We start from the raw sequence: 23,550 nt of genomic DNA, 5'->3' as shown, positions 1-23,550 counted from the left end.
ACCAACCACTTTAAGTAGGCCCACACCCTAGCTTGAACCCACCCAAAGTTCGCCGGCAGTTGGAACTGCCGCTTGGCATGAGCCGAGCTCCAACAATGGTGGAAACCTTCTATTAATAAAGAGCAAGTAGAGCATCGTTCCCGTGAAGATTGTATACCAAGTACTAAAATTGTATTAACCTACTATTATTTAAACGATAATAAGGAGAATTATTTTAAGAGATTGAATTAAAGGAAATAAAAGAGAATAAAAAGAAATCAAGCAAGACAATTTGATGAAACGGAAATCAAGGATTAAAAACTACTAGGGATTTTGATTTCACTTAATTCTATCCAATTTATTCTATTAGTTTGATATTCAATTTTAATTGTTCAAGTAGATGAAACAATTGTAAAATCACTAATAAGCTCTCCCGAGATATTGTTAGCTATTTTAACCTGGTTAAATTACCTATCTTTCAATAGCGCAATCAAACATGAATTAAATCATTAAGTTTTATCGTTTGCTTATGAATTCATAATCTAAGGTCGTTGATTTACGAAAACCCCCCATGAGTCAAACCATATAGCTTCCGCATCAAGTTATTATTCTCATGTAATTTATTACCTTTTTCGTATCACAAACCCTTCTCCTGATAGTGATTAATGAAATAAATCAATCTAGGGGAGAAACTCTACCTGGAAGTTTTAAGTTCAATAATAAATTATACTTTGAACAAAGAAAAGCAAATCTGATATTATAAATTGAAATCGAAATTAAGCTACATTAAATCCCTAGTATGAGAGTTTAGTTCGATGTAGTAATTAAATAAAACTCAATTAAACTTGTAAATAATCTCATAAAGAATAATAAACAAAAAGAGAGCTTAGAAATAAAAACTAGTCAACGATAGGCTTGAACAGCTTCCTTGAATCTTGACGCCAACTTGAATGCTTGAAGTCTTGAAGGGAAAAAAATATGTAGAAAATATTAGAACAAGAGATAAAATATACAATGAATGGATCCTTTTGACTGTGGCTAGTCTCTCTATTTATATAGACTTTCTAGAATATTTTCGTGTTCCTTTAGAAAGTGAATATTTATTGAGTAAGAAATCTTTTGGAGATACAAAACTGTTTAAGCTATGTATTTTTTCCCAATTAGGACTCTTTCAACATCTAAATAGTATTTAAAATTGATTGGTACATCAGAAAAGCATCTCATGCGGGTCCACGCAAGCGGTATGGGCTGGAACTGACATTCTTAGCCCAATGCAAAATCTGGTCTTCAGCAAGGGCGTGCTATTTGGCACGGTTTGGGTACAGTCTTTTCTGCATTTTTGGCTGGTTTTCTATAAAAAATCCTACAAAATTTCTCAAGATCAAGTAAAATATGTTTGAAGGAAGCTTTGAACAAAAACATAAATAAAACTAAATAAAAACTAATTAAATTAATTAAAAATACTAAAAATTCTAATAAAAACTATAGTAAAAATACTATAAAAATAACACCTATCAAAGCGCATGGGCTGTACAAGTAATATAGCGAAAAAAAATTGTCGAATCCACAGGGATTAGGGAATAGATTACTAATTTTTATTCTTAATAATTATCAGGAAGACTGTAAAAATTGTATATAAAATCACATGCATTTTACTTGCTATCATCAGCATACGCTGCATTCACTTTATGGTAATGAAAAAAAATAAATTCATGAGGGATGGTATCATAAACTAGAATATGGAAAAGTTGTATATGATAACAGTGCTCCAAATCAGTATGATCCTGCAAGTGGTTCTGGAAGTAGTGGGTGTTGTAAACGAAACCATGAAAATGGTAATTCATGTACTACAGTTTGAGTTGCTTATTCTTTAGTCTTAATAGAACTGCAAAATTTTTCTATTTAAAAAAATATATAATTTTGTTTTGAGTATTCATGCACTACTGTCGGAGTTGGATATTTAAATCAGGATCTATTGTGAGGTCATGCATGCACTTACCACTAAGTTACACTTTATTGTGCACAAAAGATATAAATTTACTTGTTCATATCGAATTCTATATGTCGCATTGAATTAACAGTCTACTGAGTTGAATGATTAGTAATTGGAATCAAAAACTAATTGTCGAATGATTACTGAGTGATATATGATATCATTTTATAATTGTAATAGCAATTTCGTATTTTCATCTAATAAATAAAGGTTTCTGAACATATCTAAAAAGAATTTTTTTTTTCTCATTACAGCTCTAAAGATAAAAAAGCTTACAATTTGAGACAAACACAAACTGTTTATTAATTTAACTCGGAAAAATAAACTAATCTCATTTTATTATTATTCAACTTGCTATGTTGCATACATTTCGCGAGAAAAATCGCAAGAAAAATAATCAATCTTCAGTAAATAATAAGTAAACCATCAGTCAAATGGCTAAAGCAACAGCAAATTGGTGTTTTTATTTTAGAAGCCCATATGATCATATTGATTTGATGATATAAATAAGTTCAGTTTAAACTTAGCGCGAAACCTAGACTTCAATTAGAGCGAGGAGTGAGTGATTCTATTCATTTTATAATGTGTAATTAACTTTTTGATAACTAAGATAAGATGGATTTGCTCTAGTGTAGGAATATTCATAAACGAAAAGGATTAATATTAAAAATCACATAATCTATATCATGGTTTTTTTTTTATAGGCAAGTATAAATGTTATTAAAAGGTAGAGAAGGGCATTTGCACGCACAAGGAAAATACAAGAAAGCTGAAATAACCAACAAGACAAGGCAACTATAAATCAGCCAAAATACATGCTCCAAGCAAGCATTAAGAAAGCAAGGCAAGCAACTAAGCAGTGGACCAACTTGAACACAGCATCGCCAATAACTGAGAAACCAAGAACCAGGCGAAGCAACAGAAATAATTTGTAACTGCAGCGGAAATAAGCGCAGCGCGCCGCCAATCAAAACACATCTTATATATCATGGTTTAATTTATAAGATTTTATGGAAACTAACTTTTTACCAATTCATTTTTAAGATTTTCAAAAAAATAATAAGAGAAACAAAATCATAAATCAAAACTAAATTTCATTCACTTCAAATTTTAGACAATAGCTACGTTGCTGGCTAACATCTCCCTATCTCAAAATTTATTAGCACTGCTACTAATTACCTAACTAAAACTAATTTGAATTGGAAAAGAAATTACATCATCCCCAATCATGATAGTGTGCCCTCCTGATGGCAGAACACTATAAGCATTATAGTCTATGATCTGGAGACTTTGACAAACATTAAACTCAAAGCTAACCTTCTGGCTACTTTTAGCTTTAACAAAAACCCTCTTAAAGCCAATCACTTGCTTAATATTTGCCCCTACAATTCCTTCCGGAGGTTTGGAGTAAACAATCATAACTTCGCTTCCATCTCTGGATCCAACATTTTTCACTTCAACATCAAACTGAAAGCTTTCCTTACAGGATAAGTGATTAGTTCGGACTGATGGACATGGAGGCGCGAAGGTGTCTTCTTTGTAGTTCAAGCTATGGCAATGTTGGAACTTGTTTATTTTTATATTAACTGATGTTGTTGGAGGTGGTAACTTATAAGTGAAGTTAGTGTAGCTGAGTCCATACCCAAATGGGTAAACTGTAGAGCCATTAAAGAATTTGTAAGTTCGACCTGGATAGCTTAGTTCATCATTTGGCCTCAATTGTAGAGACGTCATTGGTAGTTGATCAACATAATCAGATTGATGCCAAGTAAGTGGTAGTCTCCCTCCTAAACCCAAAAAAACAAAGATAAAAAATTCCAAAAGTTATAAAAAACTGAAATTTCTTAATCAAAAACTACTAGCCAGTCAATTACCAGGATTGTATTTTCCAAAAACAACATCTGCAATGGCCCGACCACCTTCTTCTCCAGGATATCCAGCCCACAAAATGGCTTTGATATTGTCATTGTTTTTAGCGAAAGTGATATCTATCCCTCCTGCTGACATGATTACGAGAACAACTGGACCTTTGGCAGCATTCGCAACATTGTTGATAAGTTCAGTTTGGTAACCAGGAAGGAGGAGATCCTCCCGATCTCTGGTTTCGGCTTCAACAGACAAGTCAATACCTGCTACTATTACAGTAGCATCAGCTTCCTGTGCAACTTTCATTGCTGGGAATACCAATTTGTCATCCCTACAAGCAACGTCGACGCATCCAATTGCATAACTCACTTCTGCGTATGTCGAAAACCCATCAATGGGAGAGATATATCGGCATGGAATTCCTGTAATAATCAAAATGTTTATCAGTTTGGAGCATGTGGTTGGCACAAAGGTTTGTAGTTGACCCAATAGGGGTTGAAAAGAGGGAATCAACCAAAACAAAACGAAACCTCAAGATCAGATGTTAAAAATATGTACCTGCATAATTTCCAATCATAACCGTGGTAGCGTTAGCATGAGGACCGACAACAGCTAAGGTTTTGATCGTATCAGACTCCAAGGGCAAAGTATGATCATTATTTTTCAGGAGGACAATTCCTTCCCTCGCTGCTTGTGCTGCTAATTCAATGTGTTGTTCGGAACACACGTCTTTGATGCCAAGAGATTGAAATTGAGGGATTCCATCAAAGAACCCTACTCTCAAAAGCACCACATAGAGATATTTTAGTGACCTGTCTATGTCTTCTTCCCCGACCTTTCCTTGCTTTACTGAAGCTTCAGTGTTTTCGGTGTAGTATTTTCCACAATCCAGATCCAAGCCTGCTTTAAGTGTTCTTGCAACTGCATCCTCCTTAGTGTCACCAAGAAATTTATGGCGTTCAACCATAACTTGGATGGAATCACAATCTGAGACTATATATCTGTCACAAAAACAATAAAATCGTAATCAGTTGTATTATTTATTGAATAAAGAAATTAAATTAATTCAAGCTCATCATATCTTCTTTACCCATGAAGATTCCAGTCTCCTCTGATCGTTTGATTTAGGAGTTTCGGATCAGCACAAGCAGGTATGCCATTAACACGATTGAAAGAGCACATAATACTGCTCACATCACCTTCTCTGATACACATCTCGAAAGGTCGATTAAAGGTTTCTACCATATCTTGTTCATTCACCTGAACGCATTCAGTTATAACTTTAATTAATTGTCACTAAGATGATTTTGAATTTTGGAAAAAAACGAACAAAGGTTTTTCTTCAAGAAAATTACTCTAGCATCAAAGATATAGCGTTCAATGTTCTTCCAATTTTCAAGATCATAGGCAGTAAAGTGCTTGCAACATGAGGAAACTTTAAGAGGTCTAGAGTCTGGATCCGGGTGATTTTCAGTCCCCTCAACGTCCTGTAAGCCTCTTACAAAATTAGAAGCATATCTACCTACAATGAAAGGATCTTCTCCAGGTGTTTCAATGACTCTTCCCCATCGAGGATCCCTTACTACATTAATAACCGGACTCCAGAAAGTTAATCCGGCCCGACCTAAATTGTACATTGCCCTTGCTTCCGTCGAAACAACCTGCATTAGTTAAATATTTACATTAATAGCTAACGTATGTCTGAGACTTTTAATGCTAGGAACAGCAACAAAACTAATTACCTGACCAATAGTTTTCCATAAAGACTCGTTAAAAGCAGCTGTTGTGAGTATTACAGTAGGGAAGCTAGTTGCACCAGGAACAACTTCGTCAAAGAAAGTTCCTGGGCCCGTCTTGGACACACCATGCAGGGCTTCAGACCACCAATTATATTTAGGTAACCCTAACCTAGGCACACCATAAGCCTCATGTCCAAGCTGTTGAACCTTTTCTTGCAATGTCATCTGGTTTACCAAGTCTCTAGCCCTAGCATCATAGGGAAGGGACCTGTCGCAGAAGGCAAAATTTGCCATGTCCAATCCAAGGGCAGCATACCTAGAAGGGTCACAGACATATGTGAAATTAGTCCCAGTAATGGAAACATCATCTTTGCCTAATGTGGTGGCATCTAATGGCTTTTTCAGTCCATTTCTAGCTGCTGCAGTAGAAATGGCAAAGAAAGCAACACATAAAAGATTGATAATGAGAATAGAACTTAAGCTTTCAGCCATGGCCTTTTTAGATTTTGCAGAGGTGCTTATGGTTCTAAAACTGGTTATGTTATTTATAGGCAATTCTTGATTTTTGTTTTCACAGTTGGTTTTCAAAATCTTTTGAAACTTTCTAAGCTAGCGGTTGAGGTAAGATTCATGTATATTTTCAGTTAAGATTATATTTGTTGTCTTTTTATTCATAAAAAAAAAAAAAGATTGATTATTTAGTGTTTATCCAATTATACCATTCCCGATAAAAGGAAAAATATTCATCTGTTGTTGTTTGGAAAATCTTTTTCTTACAAATTTATCCACTAATATGATTTGGAAACGAAAAATTCTTTAATCTTTTGCTTTATTTTTTAGTGAAAATCTTTTTTCTTGAGAGAGAGAATTTAATAAAAATCTTTTGTGATAAATATTTCTAACTCCTTTTTCAACTTTTTATTTTCTGTAAATGTTCACAAGAATTTATTTATTTATTGATTCATTTTGTTCTTACATGTAAGTATTTTTATTATGAATTCTATTTATTAAAGAAAGAAGAAGAAGAAAAGTAATTCGCATATATTTCCAATTAGCTAGTATGTCTTTGGAGAAAAAAAATGACTAATTATTTGCATCCGCAATTTGTTGAGTTCATTTTATGCATTATATTCCCTTTTGATGTGAATGACATTTTATCACCTTCAGAGTGATTGTGCTTTGTAATTGATATTAGTTTAAGATGGTTATTGTGTTTGATTTTTTTTTTTTTCCAGTCTAATAACTGTTAATTTACTCCTTGAAAAATATAATATTGTCCAAACAGATTAATAGTTTATTGGTATTTGATCGTGAAAGTATAAAGGACAATGGCATGTCTATCAGGACCTGCTTGATTTAAATTTTCTTTTACCAATCTAGTTGTTTTAATCTTATTTGAAATAATTGCTTACTTTTTTATTTTTAGAGTTAAATAATATTAATGTTTACATTTCAAAATGAGTGTTGTTTTTTTTAGCTCGGCACATGGATTAAGGAATGCAATTACTAGTCTAAATTTTACAAAAATTAGTTTCTAAAATGTCTATTCTCCCCTCCAATTAAATTAAGGAAGTAATTGAGGGATAAATAAATTATGAGTAGAATACAAAACTAATAAAGGTAGATTAGGAAACAAAAAAATTAAGGGAAAATTATAATTGTACCCTTGTATTTTATAAAAAAAAAAACTTCATTTGTATTTTTAAAAATAGATTACTATGCTATTGTATTTTCTTTCCATTATACCATCTTTCCATCCTGTCAATTTTTTATGATTTTAAAGCACAAGTCAAACAAAACTTAACAGTCTAAAGAGAGAGAAATTTTTTTCACCAAAATTTCCTCTTCTTCTTCCTCTGTTTCTTTTCCAGTAAACAAGCCAAAAACTCATGACCCAAACCTGTGTTTGAAACTCAACAATAATAATTTGATTTACTTGAATATACGGAAACACAAGTTTGAATGTTGAGTGTCCATAACATTGTTTATTGCCTCATTTGCAAAAAAATGGAGCATTGTTTGTTGTTTTGAAGATATTATAATAAAGCTTTGTGCAATTCTAGAAATGCTAATGTTTACTTTTCCTTGCGATTTCATATATTAATAACATAGCAACAAGAAAATGTTTTGATTTTTATCATATTGTTGTGTTTCGTTGTGCATTTCATATTTGCGGATCAAATAGAGTGAGGAAAAAAGTTGCCATAGAAGGATGGTATTTACTCTTCTATGGCTGCAAGCAGGCTCTAGGATTAGCAGTTCCATATAGAAACTATAGGCATACTACGCATTTCAATGAAACTTAAAATTGAATGAGGGAAGATATTTAGAAGAGAGAACGGAGTTGATTTCGGCTCACCAATTTGATGAAGCTCGCTGGAAGCTGTTGTCTCTTAACGGACAGTGGAGGTGCAGTTTACATTGCGAAAACCATATTTAATCTCACATGCAGTGCCAGCAGTATTCCAGGAAGGCAAAAATTGATTTTGTCTTTTAGTTAGGATTATTAATGTCATTTCATGACAATTTAATGTCTGAGGGTGCACAAAATGAAGTAAAGGGTCACAGCGTTTGATGGACTGAAAAGATGGGGGTATGATAGTGTATTTTAAGAAATACAAGGGTAAAGTCGTTAATTTCGATAAAATATAAGAGTGCGATTATAATTTTTTCAAAAATTAATGGAGTCTTGAAAATTATAAAAATGACAAACCACATTTATTTTAAAACAGAGGGAGTAAGTTTTTAACTTGAAGCCCAGTCAAAGTTTTCACTTCGGACTTAAACTAATTTTTTGCCTATTTTCTAATTTACTTTTCCTTAATTTAGTCATTTATAGAGCTGAAATAAATGTCAATAATATCATTGATGATATATTTTTTGAAAATTAGTATCACTAATATTATTTTTTTTTCTCATGGTGATAAAAGAAGCAATTAATTTATTAATTGCGAAACTATAATAAGCTATGTATTAATTTGACTAAATTATCTTGTCTCTCATTATTACTTTAGTTATTAGTTCTAATATAACTAAGTGTAAAATTAGAAAAAATTAGTTAATATTAATAAACTTGTCGTCCCCCCATGCGCTGCACGGAGTATAATATAAACTTTTATTGAAATTAATAAATATATTATTATTAATTACCTATATTAAGATTATATTAGTAAAATCAAATTTAAATTAATAATTAAAAGTATAAGAATCTTAAATTTGACGTTTAACATTTGGATTATTTTTTGTTTTTTCAATTTTGGATCAATATTACATTATTTATAAAAAATCTATGTACCAAAGGCTACCTGTTTTCATTGTTGCTGCAAAAATTTTCAATTCTGATATAAAATTAATCGAACTCATAGAATTTTACATAATTTATATTAAAAAACTGAAAGCATGTCAAAAATAGAAACTTGAACTAACTTATACATAAAAATGTATTTTCTCTACTAAAAAATACTTCTTGCAAGCATAACAGAACCTAACAACGAAAAAAAAAAAAAAAAAAAATTCTCTTATGGATAATTTGACAAATATATTAGTCTTTCATAATGGTTTTATATTGGAAGGTAAAAACTATAAAAAAAATTTTTCGGATACATATGCATGCATTTAATAATGTAAAAAGGAAATAATTTAAGTTCCAAATGACTTGTGGTAAAATCTTAAATGCAAAAAAAAAAAAAAATAAAAAAAAAAAATAAAAAATAAAAAATCAAATTAATTAATATTGAGGGCTGGACGTGCTACTCTTGTCAAATTCGTGTTGAATAAACTTTAATATAGCCCAGATCTATTGTTCATAAAATTTGTTTGACAAGTATATACAATAATCGGAAGCGTACCTTGATCCATAACGGCAGATCTATGTTATGGGTTACCTCGTTGGGACAATTTGATTCTCACCGTAACAGTAGATCTACGTTTCTTCACTCTGTCCTTTTGTCCGTAAGTGCTCTCTTAATGGTCAGAGAATAATCAATAGCTGCAGGAGTTTCTTTTATGAGCTCTCTCAAACAAACTATTTCCGTATGTGTTAGAGGGAGCCGTCACACTCTCTTGTTTTTGTGTTAACCCTAATCTGTTGATTCCTTTATCTTTTATAAGGCAGAGGAAGTGTATTAAAACCCTAACTGGCTCTTATCCATTAAGCCCAATAACAATCATCTTGGGCCACCTTAATTAGAACCAACCCTTTAATCACATGGGCCACATACAGATTATTAAAATAATCTAACAATCTCCCACTTGGCCCATGTGCATTTCTTGAGTCTATCATGTTCACCTTAATTTGAATTAAGATGATCGGATTAATGGCGGTCACAAGTCATTGAACGGCATGATTCCTTCCATATATCACAGACCACTTCAATTCATAAAACTTTAGTGGAGAAACTATTCAACAATCAATACATTATTACAATCAACTGTTATTGTTATCTCACTCAAACCATTATTGTATACATCTATAATGTGGATAACACATAAATAAGCAAAACACATCTTTAGTTGAATTCCCAAGTGTCACAATAATATGAGCAAAACAACCATATGTATATATATTTACAAGTTTAAACATCATGCTAACAAGGACTTATCTATAATGTCCATCCTATCAACATGGCCAGTGAAGATTTTGGGCGGTAAGCCTTTAGTTAGCGGATCCGCTATCATCAGATCAGTACCGATATGCTTAATTGACACTTTGTGTTTTTGCACTTCTTCTTTCACAGATAGGTACTTTAAATCCATGTGCTTTGTATCCTTAGAGTACCTATCATTCTTAGAGAAGAAGACAGCTGCGGAATTATCACAGTAAATTCTCAACGGTCTAGCTATACTGTCGACAATGCCTAGACCTGAGACAAAGTTCCGCAACCACAATGCATGAACAGTGGCCTCAAAGCATGCCACAAATTCAGCCTCCATAGTGGATGTAGCAATGACAGACTGCTTTCCACTTTTCCATGACACTGCTCCTCCGGCTAGAAGAAACAAGTAGCCAAATGTAGACTTTCTCGAATCTACACAATCGGCATAGTCTGAATCCGAGTATCCCACCAGTTCTAGATGGCTGGACTTTCTATAAGTGAGTATATGATCCTTAGTGCCTTGTAAATACCTAAGTACTTTCTTTGCAGCTTTCCAATGATCCATCTCGGGATTACTTTGATATCGCCCTAACATTCCTACGGCGAAACTTATATCCGGTCGAGTACATGTCTGAACATACATTAAGCTCCCAACCACTGACGCATATGGAATAGATTCCATCTCTTTACGTTCCAAATCATTCTTAGGACATTGCATTTCGCTAAACCTATCTCCTTTTTGAATTGGAACTATTCCTGCGGAGCATTTTTCCATTCTGAACCTCTCTAATACTTTATCAATGTAAGCTCTTTGAGACAATCCTAACAGTCCTTGTGACCTATCACGGAATATTTCTATTCCAATTACAAAGGATGCCTCTCCCATATCTTTCATTTCAAAATTCTTAGAAAGAAAACCCTTTACATCATGCAACAACCCAACATCATTCGCAGCAAGAAGAATGTCATCAACATATAGGACTAACATAATGAGCTTGCTCCCACTGACCTTCATATAGATACACCGATCAACAGTGTTTTCTATAAAACCATATGAAGTGATGGTATTATTGAACTTAAGATACCATTGACGGGAAGCTTGCTTCAGTCCATATATTGACTTCTTTAACTTACACACCAAGTTTTCCTTTCCTGTGACCACAAACCCCTCTGGTTGGTCCATATATACTTCCTCCTCTAAGTCACCATTAAGAAAGGCTGTCTTTACATCCATTTGGTGAAGCTCTAGATCATAATGAGCCACCAAAGCCAAAATAATTCTTAAAGAGTCCTTTTTGGAAACTGGAGAAAAGTTCTCTTTATAATCAATTCCATCATTCTGAGTGTAACCTTTAGCAACAAGTCTGGCCTTATATCTTTCAATGTTGCCCTTAGAGTCCCGTTTGGTCTTAAAAACCCATTTACAACCAACTTGTTTTGACCCCTCAGGCAACTCGACTAAATCCCAGACTTGATTGTCACTCATTGATTGCATTTCTTCCTTCATGGCATTAAACCACTTTTCAGAATTATCACATTCCATGGCTTTCTGAAAAGAGACTAGATCCTTATCAATGCTCAATTCACATTCATGCTCAAGTGAGTAAACCACATAATCATTAGAAATAGCTGGCCTTCTTTGCCTTTGTGACCTTCGTAATGCTATTTCTTGTGAAACCACTTGATCATTTGTGAATTGTTCATCATTTACTGGTTCACCATTTATATGGTCATTTTGTGGGTTTGGAATGTTGTTTTGTTGTTCAACCATGTTGTTAAACCGTGATACAACAAGTGGAACAACAACCGAAGAAGAGACATTAGGAAAATCCATCTGAGTTGGATTTTCAATCTGAATCTCTTGCACATTCACTTTGCGTGGTTCACTGCTCCCACTAATTTGGCCATTTTCAATAAACCGAGCATTACCAGACTCAATAATTCTCGTACTATGGTTAGGACAATAAAATCTGTACCCTTTTGACTTTTCAGGATATCCTATGAAAAATCCAGTAACCGTTCTAGCATCAAGGTTCTTTTCATGTGGATTATATATGCTTACTTCCACTGGGCAACCCCAAACATGAAGATGCCTCAGACTAGGTTTCCTTCCCGTCCACAGTTCATAAGGGGTCTTAGGAACTGCCTTACTAGGAACCCTATTAAGTAAATATGCAGCAGTCTTTAATGCATGCATCCATAATGATAAAGGTACAATACAATTATTTAGCATACTTCTAACCATTTCCATAAGAGTACGATTCCGCCTTTCAGCTATACCATTCTATTGAGGTGTACCTAGCCTTTTGTATTGCGCACAAATGCCACGACTTTCAAGGAACTTTGCAAATGGACCTGGACATAGTCCATTTTCATTAAATTTACCATAATATTCACCACCTCTATCAGATCTTACCCCTTTAACTTTTCTATTTAACTGCCTTTCTACCTCATTAATGAATATCTCAAGGATATCCGCTGATTGAGTCTTTTCATGCAGTAAATATACATAACCGTACCGTGAGAAATCATCGACAAAAGTAATAAAATATTTTTCACCACCCCAAGAGGGAACATCAAAAGGGCCACATATATCAGTGTGTATAAGTTCAAGCAATTCACTGCTTGTTGTGTCTGGATTCTTTAATGTGTGTTTAGTTTGCTTACCTTTAATGCAATCTATACACACGTCCCAGTCAGTGAAATCCAATTGAGGTAAGATTCCACCTTTCACTAACCTCAAAATCCTTTCTTTGGATATGTGACCTAACCTTTGATGCCACAAGAAAGCAGAATATTCATTATGTGCACTACGTTTAATACCTATATTGTGTTCAACATTAAACAGGGATTCAATAAATTCAGCATCGAGATTAAAACGATACAAACTATCAATCAAAGTACCAGAACCATAATAGTACTTAAGTTTGTATAATGAAAAAACACCATTACAAATCTTAAAACTGAAACCAACATTATCCAACCTCCCTACAGAAATTAGATTTCTAGCACATTCAGGAACATAGAGACACTTTTCAAGATCCAGATAACAACTAGTGTCCAGGATCAATCTATAAGTCCCAATTCCTTCTATTCGTGCCTTCATTCTGTTTCCCATGAATAGGAACTTTTCAATTTCGTTTATGGGTTGGATCGAAAGACATCCCTGTATAATATGAGACACATGAGTAGTTGCACCAGAATCTAACCACCAGGTATTATTAGGCACTTCAATAAGATTTGATTCAAAACATACTGAAACATAAAGTATACCTTTCTTTTCAAACAAATCTTCCTTTTAGGACAGTCCTTCTTGAAGTGACCATTCTTCCTACAGAAGTAGCACTTCAATTCCTTATGGATTTGGCCCTCATTAACCTTCATTAGGGCACTGTCCCTTTTCTTGCCTTTCTTCCCTGATTTGTTGCTGCTGCTAGCTCCATTATGAAAAGTGAGATTGATGGAGTGTTTCTTCAATTTCTTTAATCTCCCTTCCTCTTGTATCAACATGGCCTTGATTTCCTGAATGTTCCATTTTTCCTTAAGGGTGTTGTAATTCACCTGGAACTTACCAAACTCAGGAGGAAGTGAGTTAATAATAAATTGGACTAAAAAGGATTCACTCATATCCATTCCCATTGATTTCAGTTTGGCTGCCAAATTCTGCATGCTAGGCATATGATCATGAATGGATTGTGACCAATCAAACTTCTTGGTCGTCAGCTCACTCATCAAGGATCCTACGATGGACTTGTCAGCTATGTCCGATTGGGAGTATTCCTTAATTTTCAGCATGTACTCTCTAGCATTGTCTATTCTGGGCATTGATGGCTTAACATTTTTAGCCATTGTCATCCTCATTAAGTTCAAGCTTAGCCTGTTAGACCGCTCCCAAGCCTCATAATGAGACTTGTCAGCTTCAGTGCTGGTCTCTGTAATGGCTGCTGGCTTTTCAGAGACTAATGCCAGATCCAGGTCCAGAACTCCTAACTGATAATGGATTTGTTCGAACCAATCAGCATAGTTCAATCCATTGAACTTAATCAACCCAGTGCCCATAGCAAACATGTTAAAGGAAGCTGCAACATTACACATATACTCATACGTTAATGCTTTGAGTAAACATAAAATGGATTCAAACAAATAACAACTTTAATTATGCATCTAGATTCACCTTTGGGTAATATTTAAATGCATAGCTTTAATCAATAATGATGCCAAGAAGAAAAATACTTTAATAGACCTTCATTGCGGAGCAACTTACAAGCCTTTATGCAAGTCAGAGAGAAGCACGCCCGTGCTCATTGCAGCACGCTAGTGCTCCTTTCTGCAATCCAGTTACTTTTTTTTATTCCATTTAACTTTTCAATAATGCTCCATACAATATGCATGTTATCTTTGGATATACATTCATATTAATTCGTATAATGATAAGTCTCTTTAATGCCATTGATTATAATTAATGGTCTACCTTTGGGTAACCTAAAAAATTATAATCAACGAGCTCAATTGTTCAATTTTTACTTTCATATCATATAACGACATCACACAAATATGAACAATTGAAAACTGCATAATCAATGTCTAAAACAATCGAAACAAGGCCACTTTAGTGACTAACAAGTTTTTCATTCATTAAACATTGATTTATGCAAACCTTTTATGAGATTAAATTAATATCTCAAAACTTTAACGACATAACCCAATAATATGTCATAACCATTCTCTATAAATAATAACAAAATAATTTATAAAGCATAAAGAAAACAAACAGTATTCAAATTTCTATAATTTTGGCTTCGCTTATACCATATAAATCAATTTCACCATACGAAATTAATTTTCATTAATTAAGCTAAACAAAACGCTATCATACAAATCTAGAACAGGTACAGGCTCTGATACCACATGTTGAATAAACTTTAATATAGCCCAGATCTATTGTTCATAGAATTTGTTTGACAAGAACATACAATAATCGGAAGCGTACCTTGATCCATAACGGCAGATCTATATAATGGGTTACCTCGTTGGGACAATTTGATTCTCACCGTAACAGCAGATCTACATTTCTTCACTCTGGCCTTTTGTCCGTAAGTGCTCTCTTAATGGTCAGAGAATAATCAACAGCTGCAGGAGTTTCTTTTATGAGCTCTCTCAAACAAACTATTTCCGTATGTGTTTGAGGGAGCCGTCACACTCTCTTGTTTCTGTGTTAACCCTATTCTGTTGATTCTTTTATCTTTTATAAGGCAGAGGAAGGGTATTAAAACCCTAACTGGCTCTTATCCATTAAGCCCAATAACCATTATCTTGGGCCACCTTAATTAGAACCAGCCCTTTAATCACATGGGCCACATACAGATTATTAAAATAATCTAACAATTCGCTCTAGCGACCCTCCCTTGTTATTCCTAGCAGACTAGTATTATTCTGGCTGCTAGATACAATGAGGTGGAAAAATAAGTCGAGACTTCCTTTGGGCAAGTAGGAATAATAAAAGGAGGGTCCATATGGTTAACTGGGACACCATACAATTGCCGAAGGTGAATGGAGGACAACATTTCTTGGTAAGTTAGGTTGGAGACTTCTTCATAATAAGGATTCTTTATGGGGTTGAGTTATTATTAGCAAGTATATGCATGGGTTTTGCTCATGGGACTGTGGTACTAAAGCGAAGTCGTCTCATATTTGCAAAGCTATCTGTGAAGGGACGAAAGTTATTAAAGCTGAGTTGCTTCTTGATGTTCATAACGGGAGAAGCACAAGATTCTGGAGAGATAGATGGTTAAACGAGGTGCTGTTAGATTGTGCTACAGTTCCTATTCCATAATCGGAGGGTGAATGTTTTGTTAGTGATTACTGGACGGAATGAGGGCCGGGATTGGAACATACTATCTTCTAGGTTGCCTAGTCATAATTAGTAAAAATGAATTAAACAATGTACTTACATTAACAAATAGAATTAAAATATTAATTTCAATTTAATACAATTTAATACAATTTTATTTCATTAAAATTATTTTCTTATACCTCATCTAATTTGAATATATGAGAATTTTAAAGAGAAAAAAATAATTAATTAATCAGTTGAATTACAATAATTTACTTACAATGATTAATTGTGCTAATTCTTTATTTCAGTTCATTACTTGAGAATTAAAAAAAAAACTTATAATTTTTACTTTTTATTTTTAATTAAAAATAAATAAGCAAATTATTTAAATTAAAGCAACAGAAATATAAATTACAATAATTTTCTTAAAAATTACCTTCAGTTTAATTTAAAAAACATAAAATTATATAGTCTGCACCGTGCGGGTACATGACTAGTTTATATTTATATTGAAAGAGAAATCTATACAAATTCCATACGAGTAAAGAAAAACTGAAGGGAATAAATTATTAAAAAAACTGAAGAATATCAGTCTACACAAATTTCATACCATAGAAAAAAGAAAATGAAAAGATTGAATATTAATGATATATATATTGTAATATCCTCAACTTTGTAGTTCCTGCTATTTTAGTTTTTTCGATGAATTCGGTTATCCGAACGAAAGGAAAACTTAGAATAATGGGAAACACTATATATTGAGGATATGAATATTAATTAAATGGTAATTAATGTGATTACAAATCAATTTGAAAGATTAAAGGAAATCAAAAATGAGTTAAAGAGGAATGACTTCTTGGTAAAGCACGATTTTATCCGAAAAACGGTAATTTCAGTATGACCTTTCTTAAGTGGGGTTTAGAATATTAAATACACTTGGTTGATACCTACTAGGACTAAAGTAAAGTGATTAAAAAGATTAGAGTGCCAAAGGATGAAGGGAAAACAAAAGGGAGGATTATAGTGCAATTTTCATTTAAAGGACATGGAAGGAATTTTTAATAATGTTTAGTATATATTATTATGAAGAGGTGGAGATAACCACACCATTTTCCACCCATTTTACAGCCCAAGTCGGTCAAGAAGAGAGGAGGAGAGTTTTGATTACAAATCAAGGAAAAAGGAGGTGAAAATCAAAGAATTTTCAAGTAATTCTTAAGAAAAGGTTAGTTATATTCACTTCCTCCTTCTTTTATATGGATTAATTTGTGAATTTCATGAACTTTGAAGTAAGGTGCTGGCTTGTTCATTCTGATTTGGTGAAGATGAAGTGATTAGAATTGAGTTTAAGGTGATTTAAGATGATTGAAACTAGTTATGCATGAATTCAAAGTCTAATTTGCATAATTCACCAAGATGGATGATTTTGAGTTTGTATTTGATATGTCATGACCTAGGGATTCTGATATATCTTATATTATGATGTTATGTAAGTAATAGAAGAGTTGAATTGCATGAATTTGTGCTGGAAGTGAGTTGAGAATGCTTAAGCAAACATATCATTGTTGGACCTGTTACAGTTGGGCTGTCTGAACTTCAGCTTCTGTAATTGACCTATTTGACTAAGCAAATGAACTTCAAAATTCATGAACTTTTATATGGAGATATCCTGAGATGTTGGGTAGGTCGTGTTAAAAGGGAAAGGCCATTGGATAAAAGGAAACGGAGTTATAATTAAATCAATGCAGGCTGCTCAGCATGAGAAAAACTGAAATTCAGATTCTATAATTATGTCATTTGAAAATGCAAATGAGCTTTAAAAATTATGAAATTTTACAGGGAAGTACTCTAAGATGTTGGGAACATTCTGTAAAAATTTCAGGGCAAATGGATATGAGGAAATTAAGATATAGCCAACGGAATGCAAGCTGCTCATATGCTGAAATTCTGCATTTCATAAACATTGAATGAATTTAGCATGCCATTGACTTCTATTGTTTTAATTGTTAGTAGTATGTTTCTAGGATGTGGTTAAGTGTTGGATATGAAGTGTTTCATGCTTAAACTAAGGTCATATGACACTTAGACAAGCATAGTGAAAAGGAAAGAAAAAGCATGATACTACATTCTAATGCTTAATTTGCATTCCTATTGAAGTGCATGTGTGTATATTGTGCAGTATGAAGTTAATATGAGTATTAATCTCATGCTACAGCTTTTGAGAGAAAGGGAGTTGAGGAGAGGGTGGTTGATAGAGGAAAAAGGCTAGGGGAGCCTTCTAGCTCAGGTTAGTGTACTATGCCTTTCCTACTTTTATTTAAACAAAATGATATTGATTTTGCAAAATATTTTCAATGGATTTACTTTATGAATCATAACTATAAAAAGTATTAATGATTTCATATGTTTTTAAAGAACAAAGCTTATTTTGAAAGCATACGACCTAATGACATATGTAAATGAATTTTATGATTCTTATACCTTGAAAGAGGAGGATGTTGGCCAATTGATAATTGTAGTATGAGGGGTGGCCATGACTGAATGATTTTGTAGTGTTTGCGAAATGAAATGTTGCCCACAGTGATTTTAATATTATTACATGAATGGAATGGTTTGAAAGTCTTACAGCTGATATAGACATGGTTATTACCTCGAATATCACTTCATTTGTTGAAGTTGATATTACGATCGATTGAACATGGATATCATCACTAGATGATATATGATTGATATGAAATTCTCCCTCCATGTTGAGGTTGTAGATTGCTCCCTCTTCTGTTGAAATCATATCACAGATTGAGGTTGTAGATAGCAGGTCTCGATGTGCACATTAGACACTGATGGCCCTCGGAATTGATTCTATAAAAGCTGTAAAGACTACATTATGAATTTATGATTTAAATGGTATTGTTTTTTTTTTCTTTCTTATTTCCTTTAAACATGGTGGGTTTATGACTTATGCTTCATTATTTCATATAAAGAGTTTGATTTGATAAATTTGTGTTTGTTTTATAACAGTACACCACTAAGCAAAATGCTTAGCGATAGTTGCTTTTGTGCTATCGCAGGAAAAGGCAAGGAAAAAGAACTAGGAGAAGATCGTTTTTGTTTGATGTAGATAGTATGCTACTGATGTAGCTATTGTATATTTGACTTCTTTTGGAATATGTATGATGTATTAAACATTAACAGAACATCTATGTATATTTGAGCAGATACATGTAAATTGTGATTGTATGAATTTCTATTATGTATCTAAGGTGTGAAAAGGATTTCAGTATGTAATTAAACCATCCATGGGCTTATGGGTTATGGAACCATTTTATGTTTTTGCTAATATAATTGATGTTTAAGAAATCATATTGAGCTTAATGGAAGTTATGTTTCATATGTTTAGTATATTACGGAAAAAAAAAAAAGACATTTCTTTATAACAGATGAAAGAACCAAAAGGAGTTTTACATTTAATAATTAAATCTACTTTTCTACAAGATATAATTTGAAAGAATCAACAGTATTAAGTCCCTTGTAGTACACTTAGTACGCATTTATAAGACTTAAGTGCTTATTAAGTATATTACGGGCGACATGCCATGTCTTACAGTAAGGTAAGGTGTGACATATATATATATATATTTTAATGAAAGTGATCCTTTTATTTATATCTTAAATATGAAGACCCCATGGCCTCTAATAGTACAATACCTTTAATCAAATGAGGCAAAGAATTAAAAGAGGTAAAAGAAAGAGAAAAATGATGTAGCCTTTGATGAGTGGCCAAAAGTTGTGCCGCTTGATTTCCTTCACGATAGATGTGATGAATGGAAGAGGAGTGGATATGCAATAGGTCATCAACACGTAGCAAAATCGAGGGTCCTGCTCTAGTCCATTGTGCCCGATTAACGCGAGCAACTAGATCCTGAGAATTCATTTCCACCTGAATGGGATAAAAACCTGTATCAATGCTCCAGGAGAGCCCCCAGATCAATGCTTCAAGCTCTGCATCATAAGTTGTCCCGACAGTAATCGTAAAACAAGCGGCAGCAACAAAGTTACGATGGCTGTTTCGGAGGATAGCACCCCCCACTGCTTTCGATCGAGCCAGGACAGCACCACCACGAGCTTCCGACAGTCACAGCAGCTTGAAGCAGCACCTCCTGCGAGCGACTCCAGTGAATGTTGCTGACAGTTATGATTGCCTAGTTCCTATGAGACTAGTTGAAGGCCAGTAGATTTGATTTCGTCTCCGATCAAGCAAACTCTGGCAAAAAAAAAATGACCGAGCTACAGTTGTGTTGCAGAATGTACTCAAAGATTGGCAGCGACTGAGTCCACTCACAGCTCTACTTTTAAGTTTAATGGCGGCAGCCCCTCAAGGATGGCTGGCCAGACTTTTGCATCTATACTCTCTGGTCAATCTCTTCGACCGAAAACTGGTGAAGACCTTAGATCTTTCGCATCCGTTGATACAATTAAAAGGTTATCATCTAAAACTCCTAGCAAATTTAAAGGTTTTCCTGCAATTAATTTCACCGAAGATGATATTCAGAAACTGCCTCACCCATACCGATATGCTTTGATTGGAGCTTTTCTGTTTGGAAGACCTTCTATGCAGGCTTTAAAAAAGGCATTTGATCTTATTGGTTTAAAGGAGAATTTACATTGGGTTTAATCGATTCGAAACATATTATGATTAACTTTGTTCTTGAGGAGGATTTTCTCCGCTGTTGGCTTCGTCAGACTTGGTTTTTTAATGGATTTTCTATGCGTGTCTCCAAGTGGTCAGCCTCTTTTAGACCATATGTCGATAGTTCTATTGCTCCTATCTGGGTTTCTCTTCCAGGGCTCCCCATTCATTTTTTTGACAAAGAGGCTTTATATTCTATTGTTGAATTAATTGGCAGGCCTTTGAAGGTAGATGCCTTTACTGCTTCGCTAGTTCGGCCTTCGGTTACAAGGGTGTGTGTTGAATTAGATATCTCTACTGATTTCCCTCAACGTATTTGGATTGGGAATGGAAATGTCGATTTTTTCCAAGCTATTGAATATGAGAATCTTCCCAAGTTTTGTTTATCATGCATGAAATTGGGTCATGACAGTTCCACCTGTAAGATGGATCCTAAAAGCGATGTGCACAACCAATTTGTTGAGCTTGCTAAGAAAGTTATTGAATCCACTCAAGTTTGGTTCCCTAAGAAATAGCCTCCTTCGACAGAGTTTAAAAATCAGAATTCAAATCCTACAATTGATGCTGTAGTTGTAGCAGGCCCTCCTCCTCCTCAAATTATTTCTGATAATCAGAAGGTATCCACCATGTCTGCTCCCTCTTCATCAAAGATCACCTCTGATTTTCCAACAGAAAAAGTATTGCTGGACAGTGTTCCTTTAATTCCGGCTCATGATGCTGAAAAGATCTCATACCCATCTGATGTGGACCTTTGCAATGTTAATAACAAATGTTCTTCTTTGGGATATTTGTCAGAGGGCGATCGAACTGATTCAGATTTTATAGCTAACGTCGATGATGTCAAAAAGGCAGGTTCAAAGATTGCTGGAAAACTCTCCGCTGGTAATGTAGATGGTAATCTTGAGTTATCTTCCGGTTTGGGATTTATTAAAGTGATGAAGAAACAACGTAATCGTAAAGTTAAAACAGCAATTGAGCTTCTTAAACCTACCCAGCGTCAAAAGAAAACTCAAGCTTCCTCTGACTGCATTCAGCCCAATGAATATAATGAGCTGGAATCTTAGAGGCCTTTCCTCTTCTTCTAATCATTTGTTTCGGCTTTGCCGCACTCATCATATTTCTTTGCTTTTAGTGCTTGAACCCATGGTTGATGCTGGTAAAAATTTTTCTTATGCTTCCAAACTTGGATTTGAAAATGTTTATTCAAGTGGCAATAACAAGATATGGATACTATGGAAAGATAGTTTTCTGCAGCTTTCTTGTTTTATGGATGATATTCAAGTATTGAGTTGTTCTGCTTTTATTCGTTCTCTTTCGATTACCATTACTCTATCTGCTGTGTTTGGGTATCACTCATGTGCACAAAGGAGTACTCTTTGGTCTCGACTTCTCCGATTGAGCAGTGCTACTATTGGACCTTGGGTGGTTGGGGGTGACTTCAATGCAATCAAATCTTTGGCAGATTATAAACATAACTCGACTCCTAATTTGCTTAGCATGCAAGATTTTGTTGATACTTCTAATGATTGTGGCCTTATTGATGTTCCCTTTCATGGTTCCAAATTTACCTGGAATGGTATTCGCAGTAATGGTAAAGTGTGGGAGAGATTAGATCGGTTTTTGGTAAATAATGCTTTTTTAGACTGTTTTGATAATCTGAGTGTCAGACACTTGAATAGAGCTACTTCGGATCATTCTCCTCTTCTGTTCATATGTAATAAGGCTGATTTCAACTTTCAAAAAGCCTTTAAATTCCAATATATGTGGCTCACTCATCCTACTTTCCTTCCTATGATGCGTGATACCTGGAATTTGAATTTCCATGGAGGGGGTATACGAGGACTTTATCTTAAATTGATTGCTTTGAAAAAGGCAATTCGGGAATGGAACAAAAATACTTTTGGCAATATTTTTTATGCAATTCAGGAAGCTGAAAAGGAAGTGGAATTAGCCGAAGCTACTTTTAACTCATCCCCTTCATCGAACAACAGAAAAGTCTTGCAGGATAAACAGTGTGACTTGATACGAAAGCTTAAACTTGAGGAGACCTTCTGGAAACAAAAAGCTCATATTAAATGGCTCGCTGATGGTGACTCAAATACAAAATTTTTCTATAATTATGTGAAGTTGGCCAGGAAAATTCATCGTATTTCTACTATCAAGACTGAAGACGGGACATGGATTTCTAATCAAGCTAATATGGGTGCGGAAGCTGTCACTTATTTTTCTTCTCTCTTCAAGAGCAGTGATTCTCAATAGAATTATCAACCTCTTCTGGCTTACTTACCATCCTTGGTTACAGAGGAGAATAACAAAAACCTCGAAAGATCCCCAGCTGATGACGAGATTAAACAGGCTATTTGGCAGCTTGATCCTAATAGTGCTCCTAGCCCTGATGGTTTTGATGGCAGATTCTACAGAGAGTGTTGGGAGATAATAAAGTGGGATGTGTGCAGTGCAGTGAAGGAGTTTTTCTTGGGTTTGCCCATTCCGAAAGCCTTTGGAAGTGCTCAGATTATTCTTATTCCGAAAGTGGAAAACCCTTCTTCCTTTAACCAGTATAGACCTATATGCCTTACAAATTTTATCAGCAAAATATGTACTCGCATCTTGGCAAATAGGGTCTCTCCTTTGCTGGACTCTTTGATTTCTAGGGAGCAAGTAGGTTTCATGAAGGGCCGCTCAATTCATACTCAGATTATGCTTGCTAATGAGATGATTCATGAGCTTGACAGAGCATCGAGGGGTCACAATCTAGCCATTAAGTTGGATATGGCCAAAGCCTTTGACAGGGTGGATTGGAAGTTTTTAGAAGCAGTTCTGGTAAGATTCGGTTTCTCCACTCATGTGATTAA

At 34.3% G+C, this 23,550-nt stretch overlaps 1 protein-coding gene across 1 annotated transcript; it reads right to left on the bottom strand.

Annotated features, from left to right (window-relative positions):
- Positions 1-3,049: 3,049 nt before the first annotated feature.
- On the bottom strand, positions 3,050-6,111 carry LOC149493822 (putative beta-D-xylosidase 5). The gene is made up of 6 exons (XM_089726421.1): positions 5,581-6,111; positions 5,194-5,499; positions 4,929-5,098; positions 4,397-4,839; positions 3,847-4,260; positions 3,050-3,759 (listed from the first exon to the last, which is right to left on the bottom strand). The coding sequence occupies exons 1-6, from the start codon at positions 6,067-6,069 to the stop codon at positions 3,152-3,154; spliced, it is 2,430 nt and encodes an 809-aa protein (XP_089582547.1). The 5' UTR covers positions 6,070-6,111; the 3' UTR covers positions 3,050-3,151.
- Between the last annotated feature and the right edge of the window lie 17,439 nt (positions 6,112-23,550).

The sequence above is a fragment of the Jatropha curcas genome, chromosome 9 (assembly GCF_041381405.1).
Source record: "Jatropha curcas cultivar XTBG-Jc1 chromosome 9, XTBG_Jcur_1.0, whole genome shotgun sequence".
NCBI lineage: Eukaryota > Viridiplantae > Streptophyta > Magnoliopsida > Malpighiales > Euphorbiaceae > Jatropha > Jatropha curcas.
The sequence above is the reverse complement of the archived record's forward strand: the minus strand, read 5'-3'. Positions and strand labels throughout refer to the sequence as shown.